This window comes from Lepidochelys olivacea (genome assembly GCF_965140295.1).
Source record: "Lepidochelys olivacea isolate rLepOli2 genome assembly, chromosome: 4".
Classification (NCBI taxonomy): domain Eukaryota; kingdom Metazoa; phylum Chordata; order Testudines; family Cheloniidae; genus Lepidochelys; species Lepidochelys olivacea.
In genome coordinates, this window is record NC_140414.1 from 143,150,763 (window position 1) to 143,165,691 (window position 14,929).

The window sequence follows — 14,929 nt, forward strand, 5'->3', positions numbered from 1 at the left end:
CACTGAATGTGGTTTATAGAAACAGCATTGTCCTACTTCACCTATTGCCAAACAAGTGTGTTTTAAACAGTTCAATATGTCTATTAGTACATTTTTCAGGGGAAAAAAAAAAAGCTCAGTCTAGACTCTGGGCTTACTTAATCCCTCCCACTCTATTCCATATATGTTTGTAGGTAAACTGTTTACCAACAATTGTATGAAACTGGGCACTTTAATTTTTTTAGAAATTCCTGTCCTGTCATGTAAAAATTGAATCAACGAAATTTACAATTAAATTAGCAAAGAAACTTTAAAAAAATCCTCATTGCTGAGATTGTGTATGCAAACAACTATCATGCTTCAGGGCACAATTTGTTTACCAATTAGAGTCAGGAAGGAATTTCTTCTGGTGGTATAGTATGGAGCAGTTAAAAGGCATTTGGGATTGTTACAACTCTCTCTGAAGCATCCAAGATTGGCCTCTGTCAGAGGAAGGAGACTGTCTTTGATGGAGTAGAGGTCTGTCTCATTATGAAAACTCCTTTGTTCTACTTTTCAACTCAAAGTGAATCTGTGGAGCTGAACTCTTCTTAACTTTTACAGTGTAACTTGAAAAATTCAAAGTTTACTTGATAAAAACAAATCTATTATATTCTAACATGCAAGTATTCTAGTTACCCAGTTTAAGACATATCTGTTTATTGTCAAATCCAATGGAATTTTCACGGTAAGAAAAACACTTGAGTGAGAAATCCATTTTACTAGAGAGAAATACCTAGACATATAGGAGAGTCAGAGATGGAAAGACATCACTCACGCCTTATTTGTTTTGATGTTTTATTTTAAGTTGATGGTATTTTATTATATTATATTATTGTGTTGTAACTGATTTTATTCTCTTGGACAACATCCATGTGTTTTGGCAGAAACAAAAGTATTATCGTCTATGACAATTGCAGGCAAGCCCAGACCTGGCAAGTCAGAGCAGAGTCTGAAGGCAGGATCTCTTTAGCAGATGCCAGAACTAGCAAGATCTCTGTGACACATGAAGAGCAGAGCTGCCTCAGAGACGTTTCCACTTGTAGGATCCCTATGGCATGAGCAGATAGGAGCAAGGTAGGGTAGCATCATCTATATTGCACACGCAGGGCAGAAGCTGAGTAGAAGCAACATGCCCTGCTAGTATCTCTATCCTTGGGGTGCTTGGTTAAGTCTCTGACCCAGTGCACCTTGACAGCAGTCTGCAGCTCCAGGAATGTGAGTATAGGGCACCCCGGAAAGAGCCCTCCGCTTCCTCCACCTTTATAGGATGGAAAGGAGGGTTTAACTGTAATAGCTATCTTAAATCTCTAACAATTTATTATCTTTCTTTGGGTGCCAGGACATCTTAGCACAGAACTTTTAAACTAAGGCCTTGTCTACACTGCAGGGGAAATTCGATCTAAGCTACGCAATTTGAGTTACGTGAATAGCGTAACTCAAATCGACGTAGCTTAGATCAACTTACTGTGGGGTCCACACTACATGATGTAAACAGGAGATGCTCTCCTGACTCCCCCTACTCTTCTTGAATGGGAGAGTGATCTGCGGTCAATTTAGCGGGTCACTAGACCCGCTAAATTGACCACTGATGCATCGATCACCGCTCATTGATCCCCCGGTAAGTGTAGACAAGCCCTAAGTTGCAAACTTTCATTCTGATGACAGGCTCTGCCACTCTCTCAGGCTTGGAAGGTAAAGGGTTTAATAACCATGAGTGTGTCAGCTAAGTGCTTTGGCTGACTAGATTTTCCATTTACATACATCTTTGATTTACTTTCTGGTGTTTTTAATCAATACCTTTCATTCTCTTCAGTGACCCACTCAGAAACCACATTGAAACCATCAGGAACCTGGCTCAGCTCAAACAAGCAAGTGCTTTTTTTTTTCCCCCTTCTAAATACAAATTATCTGTCTGGATTAAATATAGTAATTGATTGACTATTTTATTTGAGATTTTTTACCTAACCAGTTAGCCAAAGTTCAGGGCCCTGTGCATTGTTTCCATTAGGAGGTGAAATTGATGACGGAATCAGGTATCTTTCATTCAATCTTGTTTACAAAATCTTGTTTTTCTGAACACAGCAGGAATCAAACAACAGGAAATAGTGTCTTTGCTCCCAGCCCTGAGCTTCTTTCAGTCAGCACTCAGCCCAAAAGCTCTCTCTCTAGGCTTTCTTCACAGCCACACTCTCAGTTTTTGTTCAGGTTATGGTCTAGCTTTATGTTCCTGTTCTATATGTTTCTACAGTGTTTTTCTTTCTTCTCTCTACTCAAAACCACACACAGGAAAACCTCTCTGCCCACATGTACCTTTGTTCTGGGTGGTGACATACTTGTATTTTAGGTGGCAGCTGCTATTGTTTCAGATTTCTGGTTCCATAAAGAAGCTCATTGGTTTCTTAAGGGTATTTTAAATAAAGGGTGACAGTTACACCCATCAGCTTCAATGAGGTTTTTACCCAACCCTCAAAAACATAATTCTTTGCACTGCTGCACCTTACTTCAACCCCTCCCTTTTACAGTGCTTCCAAAACTTTCACTTTTGATTTCCCACTTAATAAAATAATTTAATCGTCAGCCTTACCATGCACCTCTTTCCAAATTTAAAACGATGGATTAAATTTACCCTTAATGTAACTTCACTGCTATTAAACAGATCAATGGAGAGCCACGAGAGATGAATCTGACCCAGTAACTTCAGTGAAATTTAGCCTCTTATCACGTTAAGTACTTCACATACTTCTCCAAACCCATAATCGAGGTTTTACTTATTTCTAACAAAACCTTTAATTTGAGCTCTGTTCCATCTTCTTCCCATTGCAAATAATCTCATTCCTATTAGTCTGTTTAGAAATGTATTTGTCACCTCACTCAGATAGCTCAGGTCAATCACAGCTCTGATGATGATATTGTTCTACTTGCTCTTTCTCACTCTTTAGTGCTCCTGGACCAGCCCCTAAAGAACGGTGAAGATTCTCAACCACAACTCCTTCTTTAGTCAAGCACGCCCACAGCATACCCCTTTCTCCAGTAATATCTGTTTTAACTACTCCCAAATGTAGCTATGGGAATTCAACTTCCCTTCCCAATTACAGATTCTTTGGAATACATCAAGCATTGTGATATTGCAAACTTTTTGGCTACACAGTAGTAACTGAGGTATGAAATTTGAGAGTTTCAGTGTAAAACTAATATACTGCTATGTCCTTTAGTCATTAGTGGTGAGCACTATCAATGCAAATGCTCACATTTTTCTATTCCCTTGTACTTCTTATTCCACCTGTTAACTGTTTATTCACCTGTTATTTAGCCTCTAAATCCTAGATTGTAAGACCTGTGGGGCTTGGGATGTCTGTTATTTTGTACAGTGCTTAGTGCAATTAAGTCTTTAGATAATAAATTGATAAATTGGAGAAGGTTCAGAGAAGAGCCACGAGAATGATTAAAGGATTAGAAAACATGCCTTATAGTGATAGATTTAAGGACCTCTATTTATTTAGCTTAACAAACAGAAGGCTAAGGGATGACTTGATTACAGTGTATAAGTATCTATATAAGGATCAAATATTTAATAATGTGTTCTTCAGTTTAGCAGAGAAAAATGTAACATGATCCAATGGCTAGAAGTGAAAGCTAAACAAACTCAGACAGGAAATAAATAGTAAGTTTTTACCAGCAAAGGTAATTAACCATTGCAACAATTTACCAGGGGTCATGGTGGATTCTCTGTCAGTGTCAATTTTTAAATTAAATTAGCTATTTTTCTAAAAGACCTGCACTAGCAATTATTTTTGGGAAGTTCTATGGTCTGTGTCATACAGGTGATCACACCGGATGATCACAGTGGTCTCAGACTCTATGACCATTAGAACAGAAATAAGTAATAATTTTCTCCCACTGCAGGCTCCACCTCATCTCCTCACTGAGTCAGGGCTTTCTTTTGTGGATGTTTGTTTCTTCCACCCTGCGCTGGACGGGCTTTGTGAGACAGTCCTTAGGCTTTCTTCAGCTACGAGGGAGAAAGAAGAATTTTATGAGTGGGAGAACGTGCCGCCCTGCAAACATCCCCCCGGGACTGAGCCAGCGGTCTGTAACAACCGGGGAGATCCAGGGCCTGCTGGCTCCGGGCTTGGGAGCGTGGTTGGGGCTGGGTGAAGACTCCCCAGCCTGCACCTCCCCGGCGAGGCTCTGGTTGACGAGCAGCCAGTCACCCAGGGGCACCTGCGCTCTGGCATTCATCGGAGCTCCGAGGCATGGCCACCTCCTGTCCCCCGCGCTGCTGAGCCGGTCAGCGCCGGGGGGGAAGCGGCGCCTCCGCCCGGGCCCGTCGCTGGACGCGGGGCGCCCCGGCTCTATGGCACTGTAGCAGAAGACGGGCCCCGCCCCGCGCCGCTCTGGCCGCCGCTGCCCGCGCTCGATGGCAGTCCCCATCCGCTCCGGAGAGCGAGTCGGGAGGCGACATGATGTCAGTGGACGGCGTGCGGGTGATGACGTCATCGGCCGCGGCCCAAAGGGCTCCTCAGTCCTGCCGCTGAGAGACAGGAGAGGGAGTGAGTGCGAGCGGCGCTGCCGAGCAGCCTCCTTCCTCATCGGCCACCGTATCGGAAGCCCGCAGCGCCCTCGCCGGCCGCCGTCCGGTCCCTCAGCCCGGCCCGGGAGGCTTCGGGAGGCAAGGAGTCCGACGCTCTCCCCTCTCCCCAGTCGGCGGCAGCAGATGGAGCGGAGCAGCCGGAGGCAGCCGGCGGCAGGGAGCCTGGGCTCGCAGGGTGGGCGGCCGCGGCGCTCCGCGGGGCGCCCCCCGGCTCAGTTTCTCCTGGTGCTGCTGATGCTGCTGGTGCCGGGGCCCGAGGCGGCGGCGGCGGTCGAGGGGAAGGAGTGCGATAAGCCGTGCGCCAATGGCGGGCGCTGCCAGCCGGGCAGCGGGCAGTGCGAGTGCCAGGCCGGCTGGGTGGGGGACCAGTGCCAGCACTGCGGGGGCCGCTTCAGGTGAGCTGGGGGTAGGGGCCAGATCCCGTGGGCGGGTGGGTGCCGTAATGTGGGAGAAGGGGCCTGGCTTCTTTCGCCCTGGGGATCGCTGCGGTGGCTGCGAGAAGGGGCTTGGTCCCGTCCCCGGGGGAGGCAGCCCCAGGGGAAGGAGCTTGGAAACGAGGCGACTAAGGGGGGATAGGATAGAGGTCTGTGAAATCATGAGTGGTGTAGAGGCAGTAAATAGGGAAGTGTTATTTACTCCTTCTCATAATACAAGAACAAGGGGCCACCAAACGAAATCAGTAGGTAGCAGGTTTGAAACAAACATAAGAAAGTATTTTTTCATACAATGCACTGTCAACCTCTGGAACTCCTTGCCAGAGGGTGTTGGGAAGGCCAATACTATAATGGGGTTCAAAAGGGAGCTAGCTAGATTAATGGAAGATAGGTTTATCAGTGGCTATTAGCCAGGATGGGCCGGGATGGTGTCCCTAGCCTCTGTTTGCCAGAAGCTGGGATTGGGTGACAGGGTATGGATCACTTGATGATAGCCTGTCTGTTCATTCCCTTTGGGGCACCTGCCATTGGCCACTGTTAGAGGACAGGATACTGGGCTTGAAGGACCTTTGGTCTGATCCAGTGTGGCCGTTCTTAAGGAGTGCAGCAGGGGTGTATGTGCGAGGGATGCAGGTTTCTGGGTAGCTCCTCATCAAAGGTTAAGGGGTTAGTGGGATAGATGTGCGTATGAGGGCTCTGGCTTCTCTGGGTAGTTCCAATCTTGGCAACAAAGGGATTATGGGTCATGACTGTGTCAAGGGTTAGGCTCCTGTGGGTATGGTGAGCTCTGGAGGAGAGGAGGGGACTGTGGAGTATGTTTTGTGGGCTTTGGCTCTTTTAGGCAGTGGCATCTCTGATGGGGAAGCAAAATCGTGTTTGAATGAGGTGTCCAGTTTCTTCGTTGAGACCAGCTAGTGGGGTCAGAAAGCAAATGCTAGGTACTTGGTCCTTTTTGGGCAAGGCTGATTTTTCCTCTGTCTGAAAGCTATCTTGGGGTTGAGGGCAACTGGATATTTGTGTGAAGGAAATCCAGCTAATGTAGATGAACTACGTTGAGTGTTCTGTAGACAGCGTGTGTGGCTGGATCCTAGTTCCCCTTGATGTGCTGGCTGTGAAGTATTTGTGAGGAACATAACCCTTGGCCATGCCAGCTCTTGAAATCAATTGCTTGGTTCTTAAAGTTCTTACTGAGTTAGAAACAAAGAACTGAATGTTGTCTGCACCCTCTGGTTGATGGAGTTCAGTTTGATTCTGAAATCATCATTTGATATTTGTTAGTTTATGTGCAACTAGTTTTGGGATATCTTTCAGGTTGTTTCATTTTAAGGAGACCATTCTTGAAAGGAGGTAGACTTCCTTGTGTATTTGAATTTCATGACTAACACAGATGAGTAACTCTGTTCCTATCTAGATGTTAACGATTAATGTGTATCTGGCCACGATTCCTTTATGCTTGTGTTGCAACACCTAGTTTGACATCTAGTACAAATTTTGGTTCATTGACCTACTAAACTCTCACAGATGTTAATGTTACGTAAAGGTTAGTTACATATTTTTTAATGGAAGAATGAATGCCTTAGCTTTAAATTGTTGGCTTCTGATCTGCTTATTCTTTTCTGTGTATGTTTTTATTCTTCATCACTGTAGCATCAGAGCACCTTTCTGTAATGTATTAAATGATGTGGCTAACAACTGTTATGCAGGTTATATTCTCTCTCTTTCTCATTCTTTTCTCAGATTTTGTGTGCAGTGTAGTGTTTTGTTTTAGTAGGATTTTGTGATTTTTTTTTTAAAATGTACACACCTGCTTGGCATTTTAGAGAAGGCAAGGTCAGAAAAGTGTGCAAGGAAGGTGGTGATGATTCTTAGTTTCTGTGGGAGTTCATTTCATAGTCTCTTACTAGCTTCCAAGGAGGCTCTGTTTCTTGCACAATTGAGCTTTACCCTTGTAGAAAATTACTCTCTGAGGAGCAGAATGGTCAACTGTGGTTCTCAGCAAAGAGATGATCTGAGATATGCTGGGCCTAGGCCTTTGAACAAGTTGAAGGTAAGGACTGAGACCTTGAAGTTAACCTCAGTATTCTGTGGTAGGCTAGTCTAGAGAGCAAAGGACAGACTTCATGTGTTTGAGGTAGCCTTTGTTGCTGAGGAGACATTCTGTACTGTATAGAATTAACTGGACAGGAAGCCATCAACCCTTAGGAATGTTACATTGTTATAGTCAAGACAGGAGGTGACAAAGGTAACTGCAGTCAGGTCATAGTCTGCTAGGATGGGACAGCCTCACCTACCGAACCAGAGACAGTAGCATCTGTGACTAATACTTTCTATCATATGAGCGCTTAGCCTCAGCAAGGAATCCAGGAGCACTCCTAAATTATGAAGTGAATTGATCAATTGTGGGTGCGTACACACCAAAAAGAGATTGTGCCATGGCTGTGAACTCTTCAAGATGCTTTCTTGTGCCCACAAGCAAAACTTCTGTCTTGCCTGGGTTTGGCTTCAACTTCGTCCTTGGTGGTACTGGTCTGGTTGTACATGGTGAAGGATAGTTAGAGCTGTATAGAATCAATCATAGAATATCGGGGTTGGAAGGGACCTCAGGAGGTCATCTAGTCCAACCTCCTGCTCAAAGCAGGACCAGTCCCCAACTAAATCATCCCAGCCAGGGCTTTGTCAAGCCTGACCTTAAAAATATCTAAGGAAGGAGATTCCACCACCTCTCAGGTAACGCATTCCAGTGTTTCACCACCCTCCCAGTGAAAAAGTTTTTCCTAATATCCAACCTAAACCTCCTCCACTGCAATTTGAGACCATTACTCCTTGTTCTGTCATCTGCTACCACTGAGAACAGTCTAGATCCATGCTCTTTGGATCCACCTTTCAGATAGTTGAAAGCAGCTATCAAATCCCCCCTCATTCTTTTCTTCTGCAGACTAAACAATCCCAGCTCCTTCAGCCTCTCCTCATAAGTCATGTGTTCCAGTCCCCTAATCATTTTTTGTTGCCCTCCGCTGGACTTTTTCCAATTTTTCCACATCCTTCTTGTAGTGTGGGGCCCAAAACTGGACACAGTACTCCAGATGAGGCCTCACCAATGTCGAATAGAGGGGAACGATCACGTCCCTCGATCTGCTGGCAATACCCCTACTTATACACCCCAAAATGCCATTGGCCTTCTTGGCAACAAGGGCACACTGCTGACTCCTATCCAGCTTCTCGTACGCTGTAACCCCTAGGTCCTTTTCTGCAGAATTGCTGCCGAGCCATTCGGTCCCTAGTCTGTAGCTGTGCATGGGATTCTTCCGTCCTAAGTGCAGGACTCTGCACTTGTCGTTGTTGAACCTCATCAGATTTCTTTTGGCCCAATCCTCTAATTTGTTTAGGTCCCTCTTTATCCTATCCCTACCCTCCAGCGTATCTCTCCTCCCAGTTTAGTGTCATCTGCAAACTTGCTGAGGGTGCAATCCACACCATCCTCCAGATCATTTATGAAGATATTGAACAAAACCGGCCCGAGGACCTTGGGGCACTCCACTTGATACTAGCTGCCAACTAGACATGGAGCCATTGATCACTACCCGTTGAGCCCGACAATCTAGCCAACTTTCTATCCACTTATAGTCCATTCATCCAGCCCATACTACTTTAACTTGCTGGCAAGAATACTATGGGAGACCGTGTCAAAAGCTTTGCTAAAGTCAAGGAACAACACGTCCACCGCTTTCCCCTCATCCACAGAGCCAGTTATCTCATCATAGAAGGCAATTAGATTAGTCAGGCATGACTTGCCCTTGGTGAATCCATGTGACTGTTCCTGATCACTTTCCTCTCCTCTAAGTGCTTCAGAATTGATTCCTTGAGGACCTGCTCCATGATTTTTCCAGGGACTGAGGTGAGGCCGACTGGCCTGTAGTTTCCAGGATCTTCCTCCTTCCCTTTTTTAAAGATGGGCACTACCCATCTTTTCCTTTTTCCAGTCGTCCGGGACTTCCCCGGATCGCCATGAGTTTTCAAAGATAGTGGCCAATGGCTCTGCAGTCACATCCACCAACTCCTTTAGCACTCTCGAATGTAGTGCATCCGGCCCCATAGACTTGTGCTCATCCAGCTTTTCTAAATAGTCCTGAACCACTTCTTTTTCCACAGAGGGCTGGTCACCTCCTCCCCATGCTGTGCTGCCCAGTGCGGCACTCTGGGAGCTGACCTTGTTCATAAAGACAGAGGCAAAGAAAGCATTGAGTACATTAGCTTTTTCCACATCCTCTTTCACTAGGTTGCCTCCCTCATTCAGTAAGGGGCCCACACTTCCCTTGGCTTTCTTCTTGTTGCTAATATACCTGAAGAAACCCTTCTTGTTACTCTTAACATCTCTTGCTAGCTGCAACTCCAGGTGTGATTTGGCCTTCCTGATTTCACTTCTGCATCCCTGAGCAATATTTTTATACTCTTCCCTGGTCATTTGTCCAATCTTCCACTTCTTGTAAGGTTCTGTTTTGTGTTCAAGATCAGCAAGGATTTCACTGTTAAGCCAAGCTGGTCGCCTGCCATATTTACTATTCTTTCTACACTTTGGGATGGTTTGTCCCTGTAACCTCACTAAGGATTCTTTAAAATACAGCCAGCTCTCCTGGACTCCTTTCCCCCTCATGTTATTCTCGCAGGGGATCCGACCCTTCAGTTCCCTGAGGGAGTCAAAGTCTGCTTTTCTGAAGTCCAGGGTCCGTATTCTGCTGCTCTCCTTTCTTCCCTGTGTATAGGCTAGGTAAAGGTCATGCTTAAAAGATTAACACTATTCTATATAGTACTTTTAATACAAAAAGTTCCCAAAATGTTGGATTTACAAATTCTGGGTTTGACTTTCAAAACATACATCACCATGATGGCAAATCCAGAAGGGATGTAACCTGCTTGCAAATCAAGCACCACGTGGATCAATCCATACCTAGTTCCTTCAGATGGTCTGGCTTAATGTTCAGTTTATGTCCATTATTTGGCAATCTGATTGTGTCACTGAAGCTTTTGGCTACGTAGCCGCATTCCTTGTTAAACACGTTTCATAATTCATTGATCTTCAGTCCTAATACATCTACACCAAGAAAGCCACTGAAACTGAACTCATAGAGTCAGTTGCTGATTTCAGCTGCAAATATCTTCATTACTGATTTTGTCTTTTCAAAACATTAGTTGAATGCAAATAAGATATTTATGCATGCAGATGGATAACTAGATGTATGATTGTAGTCGCGTACATGAAAGGCCAAATGCTTTTGAATGTGCAGTTGCATACCTAACTCTTTTAAAAATTGCACACTGCATGTATAGGGGACACTCCATCTGCCACTGAAATAACAGCTACTTCTGAGGTCAGGTGAAAACTCTTCAGTAGTGTTTAGCCCCACAAAACCACACTTTAAGAAATAAAATAGTTTAACAAGTATATTATAATTTTGAATTAGCTTAATGGAAGCAGTTATAGACTAGTGGTTGATTATGATAGAGTATGTAATGTACTTACATGACCAAAGAATACAATAGTAAAGTAGAATTTTGTGGTTGAAAAATGTGGGTAAATCACTAGCTGAGTGAGCCATTAGCTAGCAAAGTACTATCACAATTTTCACTCTTAAAAATAAAATGGGACTTTTGGAAAAACACAAACAAGCAAAATATATTCAGTCGCCAAAATGGTTAGTGATACAGTATTGTCAGAACTAAGTTAAGAATCAAACAAAACAAAATAAAAACCCTCAAGCAACAGTTAAAGGTACATTGGCAACTACAAATCTAGTTAAAAAAAAAATTCTTTCAAAGAGTTATAAGTAGTTTCAGGTACTGCAGCTCCCCTGATCTCATGCCATTTTGTTTGTTTTTTACAATCATATTATCATATATATTAAAAAAAGAAAAGAAAACCTTTCTTGTTCTATGAAAGACCCACACAAACAATGGACAGTGACAGTACAAGGGGAACCACTAGGTATACATTAAATTGAAAATTAAACATTTTTTCTCCATCGTCTTTCAGTTACGCTATACTTTAAACTATAAAATGTATCATTTTCCAGCACAATTATGATTTTTAAATTGACTGTTCTTTTAAGGCAGAAAATTGTAGCTGACACTTTCACCCTTATTTCATATTGTTTCATCTTCACAGATATTCTCTGAATGGACAAGGGCAATGTTGGAATTATTATTATTTATGCAGGATGTTACCAAGATACTAATTTAAATTTCTTTAATAAATCCAAACATTGAATGGTGTTTATACAATTCATCTAAACATGCCTAAATAATGAGCAATTTACTAGATGCAAACAGTAACAAAACATTTATAAGTAGTTGATCAAGATACTTACAAATGGGCTAAAGCCAGGAGTAGTCCAACTTGGTCAGGCAGGTATTAGCAATGAATCTTAGGAGTTTATTTTTTATTGCGTTTAACAAACAAGTGCAATGGCATTACCAATTATCAGACCTTAGCTAAGGCCAGATGAAGGAGTTCCTGATATAGTCAATTATTTACTGCTCATAGTACCCAATTAACCATGTTTTCTTTGTGTTACTTTAGCCCAATCCTTAAATAAGATAACACTGGCATTTTGAAGGGTCACTACAAATTTAACATAACTCTTTTTTTCTCATTATTTCATTGTTTTTGGTTCAATGCTTTGGGCCTATTGTTCATGCTAATATTCCAACTCAGTTTAAAACTATCGTTCACCCAGTATAAGGTGGGCCTATGTTCTACAGCAGTGGTGGGCAACCTTCAGACCATCAGGGTAATCTGATTGCGGGCCATGAGACGTTTTGCTGACATTAACTGTCCACAGGCATGGCCCCCTGCAGCTCCCAGTGGCCGCAGCTTGCCATTCCTGGCCAATGGAGCTGCAGGAAGTGACAGGCCGCAGGGACGTGCTGGGAACTGCGGCCACTGGGAGCTGTGGGGGGCTGTGCCTGCGTACGGTCAACGTCGGCAAAATGTCTTGTGGCCCACAATCAGATTACCCTGATGGGCCGCAGGTTGCCCACCACTGCTCTACAGGCTGTCTCTGACATTTTGTATAGGGCACAATTTAACAGGAAAGATTGACAAATGAACATATGGAGTTTTTTATTGGTTGTTCCTAGGTCAATGTAAGCTTCCTCACTTTCATCTGCCTTGCACAAAATGACCAGCACAAATATGTTGCTTGCCACTATGTTTTTTCATAATTGTCCTAAAAGTCTATTTTCCCCTCAGTTCAAACTTTCCACCTTATGGCAAATGAGCAATGGCTGAAAAGTCAGAGAAGGTTAAGTAGAAGACATAAGTATATCTCTTGTGGTGGGATAATGTAAGTCAGTCTGGGTCTTTCTCCTTCTTTCACGTTGCACCTCTGAACTGTTCTAGTGTAATTATCTAAGTTGTCAAAAACTTGCGGGCTCAACTGAAGACCACTGAGGAGAGCAGCATCTAACAGCCTCCTTCCTCCTACATTTCTCTGAGAGTTAAGAGCTCTGTGGTGTGAACAGCACAACTGGAGATTTCCTACTTCCTTTGCCAAATCCAAGAACATGCCAGTGCCGAAAAGAAAAAGACTGATTGTAAAAGTCCCCTTGTCTCCACTGGTCAAGGCTAAAGTAATTTCAGGTTCTTTTTTTTTTTTTTTTGGTCTCCTCTACTAATTTCTGTGTCAATATCACCTATCAGCCTTCTGAGTCAGCTGCCACTCTGGATTTTTCATTATTCCACGTCTCCTATTGGCACTTTTATTATCAACTTAAATGAGCTTATCTTTTCTGGTGAGGACTGTATCCAAATGGGATTCTTAAGCATTCTAGGCAATTTGCCGTCAATCTAAATGACTTCCCCTGAAATAAGAAAAGGAGTACTTGTGGCACCTTAGAGACTAGCAAATTTATTTGAGCATAAGCTTTCGTGAGCTACAGCTCACTTCATCGGATGCATTCAGTGGAAAATACAGTGAGGAGATTTATATACATAGAGAACATGAAACAATGTGTGTTACCATACACACTGTAACCAGAGTGATCACTTAAGGTGAGCTATTACCAGCAGGAGAGCAGGGGTGTGGCGGTGGGAGAAAACCTTTTGTAGTGATAATTAAGGTGGGCCATTTCCGGCAGTTGACAAGATCGTCTGAGGAACGGTGGGGGTGGGGGGATAAACAAGGGGAAATAGTTTTACTTTGGGTAATGACCCATCCACTCCCAGTCTCTATTCAAGCCTAAGTTAATTGTATCCAGTTTGCAAATTAATTCCAATTCAGCAGTCTCTCTTTGGAGTCGGTTTTTGAAGTTTTTTTGTTGAAGTATTGCCACTTTTAGGTCTGTAATCGAGTGACCAGAGAGATTGAAGTTTTCTCCAACTGGTTTTTGAATGTTATAATTCTTGACGTCTGATTTGTGTCCATTTATTCTTTTACTTAGAGACTGTCCAGTTTGACCAATGCACATGGCAGAGGGGCATTGCTGGCACATGATGGCATATATCACATTGGTGGATGTGCAGGTGAACGAGCCTCTGGTGGTGTGGCTGATGTGATTAGGCCCTATGATGGTGTCCCCTGAATAGATATGTGGGCACAGTTGGCAACGGGCTTTGTAGGTTCCTGGGTTAGTGGTTCTGTTGTGTGGTTGCTGGTGAGTATTTGCTTCAGGTTGTGGGGCTGTCTGTAGGCAAGGACTGGCCTGTCTCCCAAGATCTGTGAGAGTGATGGGTCTTCCTTCAGGATAGGTTGTAGATCCTTGATGATGCGTTGGAGAGGTTTTAGTTGGGGGCTGAAGGTGATGGCTAGTGGCGTTCTGTTATTTTCTTTGTTAGGCCTGTCCTGTAGTAGGTGACTTCTGGGTACTCTTCTGGCTCTGTCAATCTGTTTCTTCACTTCAGCAGGTGGGTATTGTAGTTGTAAGAATGCTTGATAGAGATCTTGTAGGTGTTTGTCTCTGTCTGAGGGGTTGGAGCAAATGCGGTTGTATCATAGAGCTTGGCTGTAGAGAATGGATTGTGTGGTGTGGTCTGTATTAAAGCTGGAGGCATGTAGGTAGGCATAGCGGTCAGTAGGTTTCCGGTGTAGGGTGGTGGTTAAGTGTTCCCAACATGAGCATCGCTTATTAGCACCATAGTGTCCAGGAAATGGATCTCTTGTGTGGACTGGTCCAGGCTGAGGTTGAGGGTGGGATGGAAATTGTTGAAATTATGGTGGAATTCCTTAAGGGCTTCTTTTCCATGGGTCCAGATGATGAAGATGTCATCAATGTAGCGCAAGTAGAGTAGGGGCATTGGGGACGAGAGCTGAGGAAGCGTTGTTCTAAGTCAGCCATAAAAATGCTGTCTTCACAGGAGCAGTCTTTAATTTTAGTTTTGATACAATCAAGACCAATGATGCTGTTCACTTGCATCTAAGTGAAGCTAAATGTTACCATGTGCAGTATGTGTGACAAATTTCACTCTCCAGGTTTGTTTCACTAAGCTCCGCAAATTATGAGCAGTAAAGGTAAACCTGTGGTCGTCACGTAAGATACATTTGGCTGTGACAAATTGCTCTGAAAATGTGCTGCATATTGAGGGTAATGACACCTGATAGTTGCATGGGCAGGTTTAAATATTTTTTTAAGATCCCTTTCACATAATAGCAGGGTGTTATGGAGAGATCCTTCAAATGTTCCTGTTTTGACTAGCTGTATGTCTCTGTGTTTTCTATGCCTAGAACTTCCTTCTCAATCCCATATGCCATTTTGCCTGCCTCTTTTCTTTAAATCCATTCTCAAAAATCACTTCTTCAAGGTGTCTTAAACTTAAGCCTCTAATACATTAAAAAATAAAGTAGGAATTAGGATTGAGACTTGTGGGACTTGACAGAGGAGGGGTTGGGTG

At 43.6% G+C, this 14,929-nt stretch overlaps 1 protein-coding gene and 1 long non-coding RNA gene across 3 annotated transcripts in view; one reads left to right on the top strand and one right to left on the bottom strand.

Annotated features, from left to right (window-relative positions):
- Positions 1–3,676: 3,676 nt before the first annotated feature.
- LOC311519814 lies at positions 3,677–4,377 on the bottom strand. The gene is made up of 2 exons (XR_014711390.1): positions 4,243–4,377; positions 3,677–4,030 (listed from the first exon to the last, which is right to left on the bottom strand). It is a non-coding gene; the product is annotated as an uncharacterized lncRNA (long non-coding RNA).
- A 61-nt stretch (positions 4,378–4,438) lies between these two features.
- Positions 4,439–14,929, top strand: part of ATRN (attractin) — a gene marked incomplete at its 5' end in the record, with an annotated part of 267,247 nt that continues 256,756 nt past the window's right edge. For both annotated transcript variants that reach the window (XM_084626766.1, XM_084626767.1), the window contains one exon: positions 4,439–5,007. In XM_084626766.1, coding sequence (XP_084482892.1) covers positions 4,439–5,007 — 569 coding nt within the window. The remainder of the gene's footprint in view (positions 5,008–14,929) is intronic.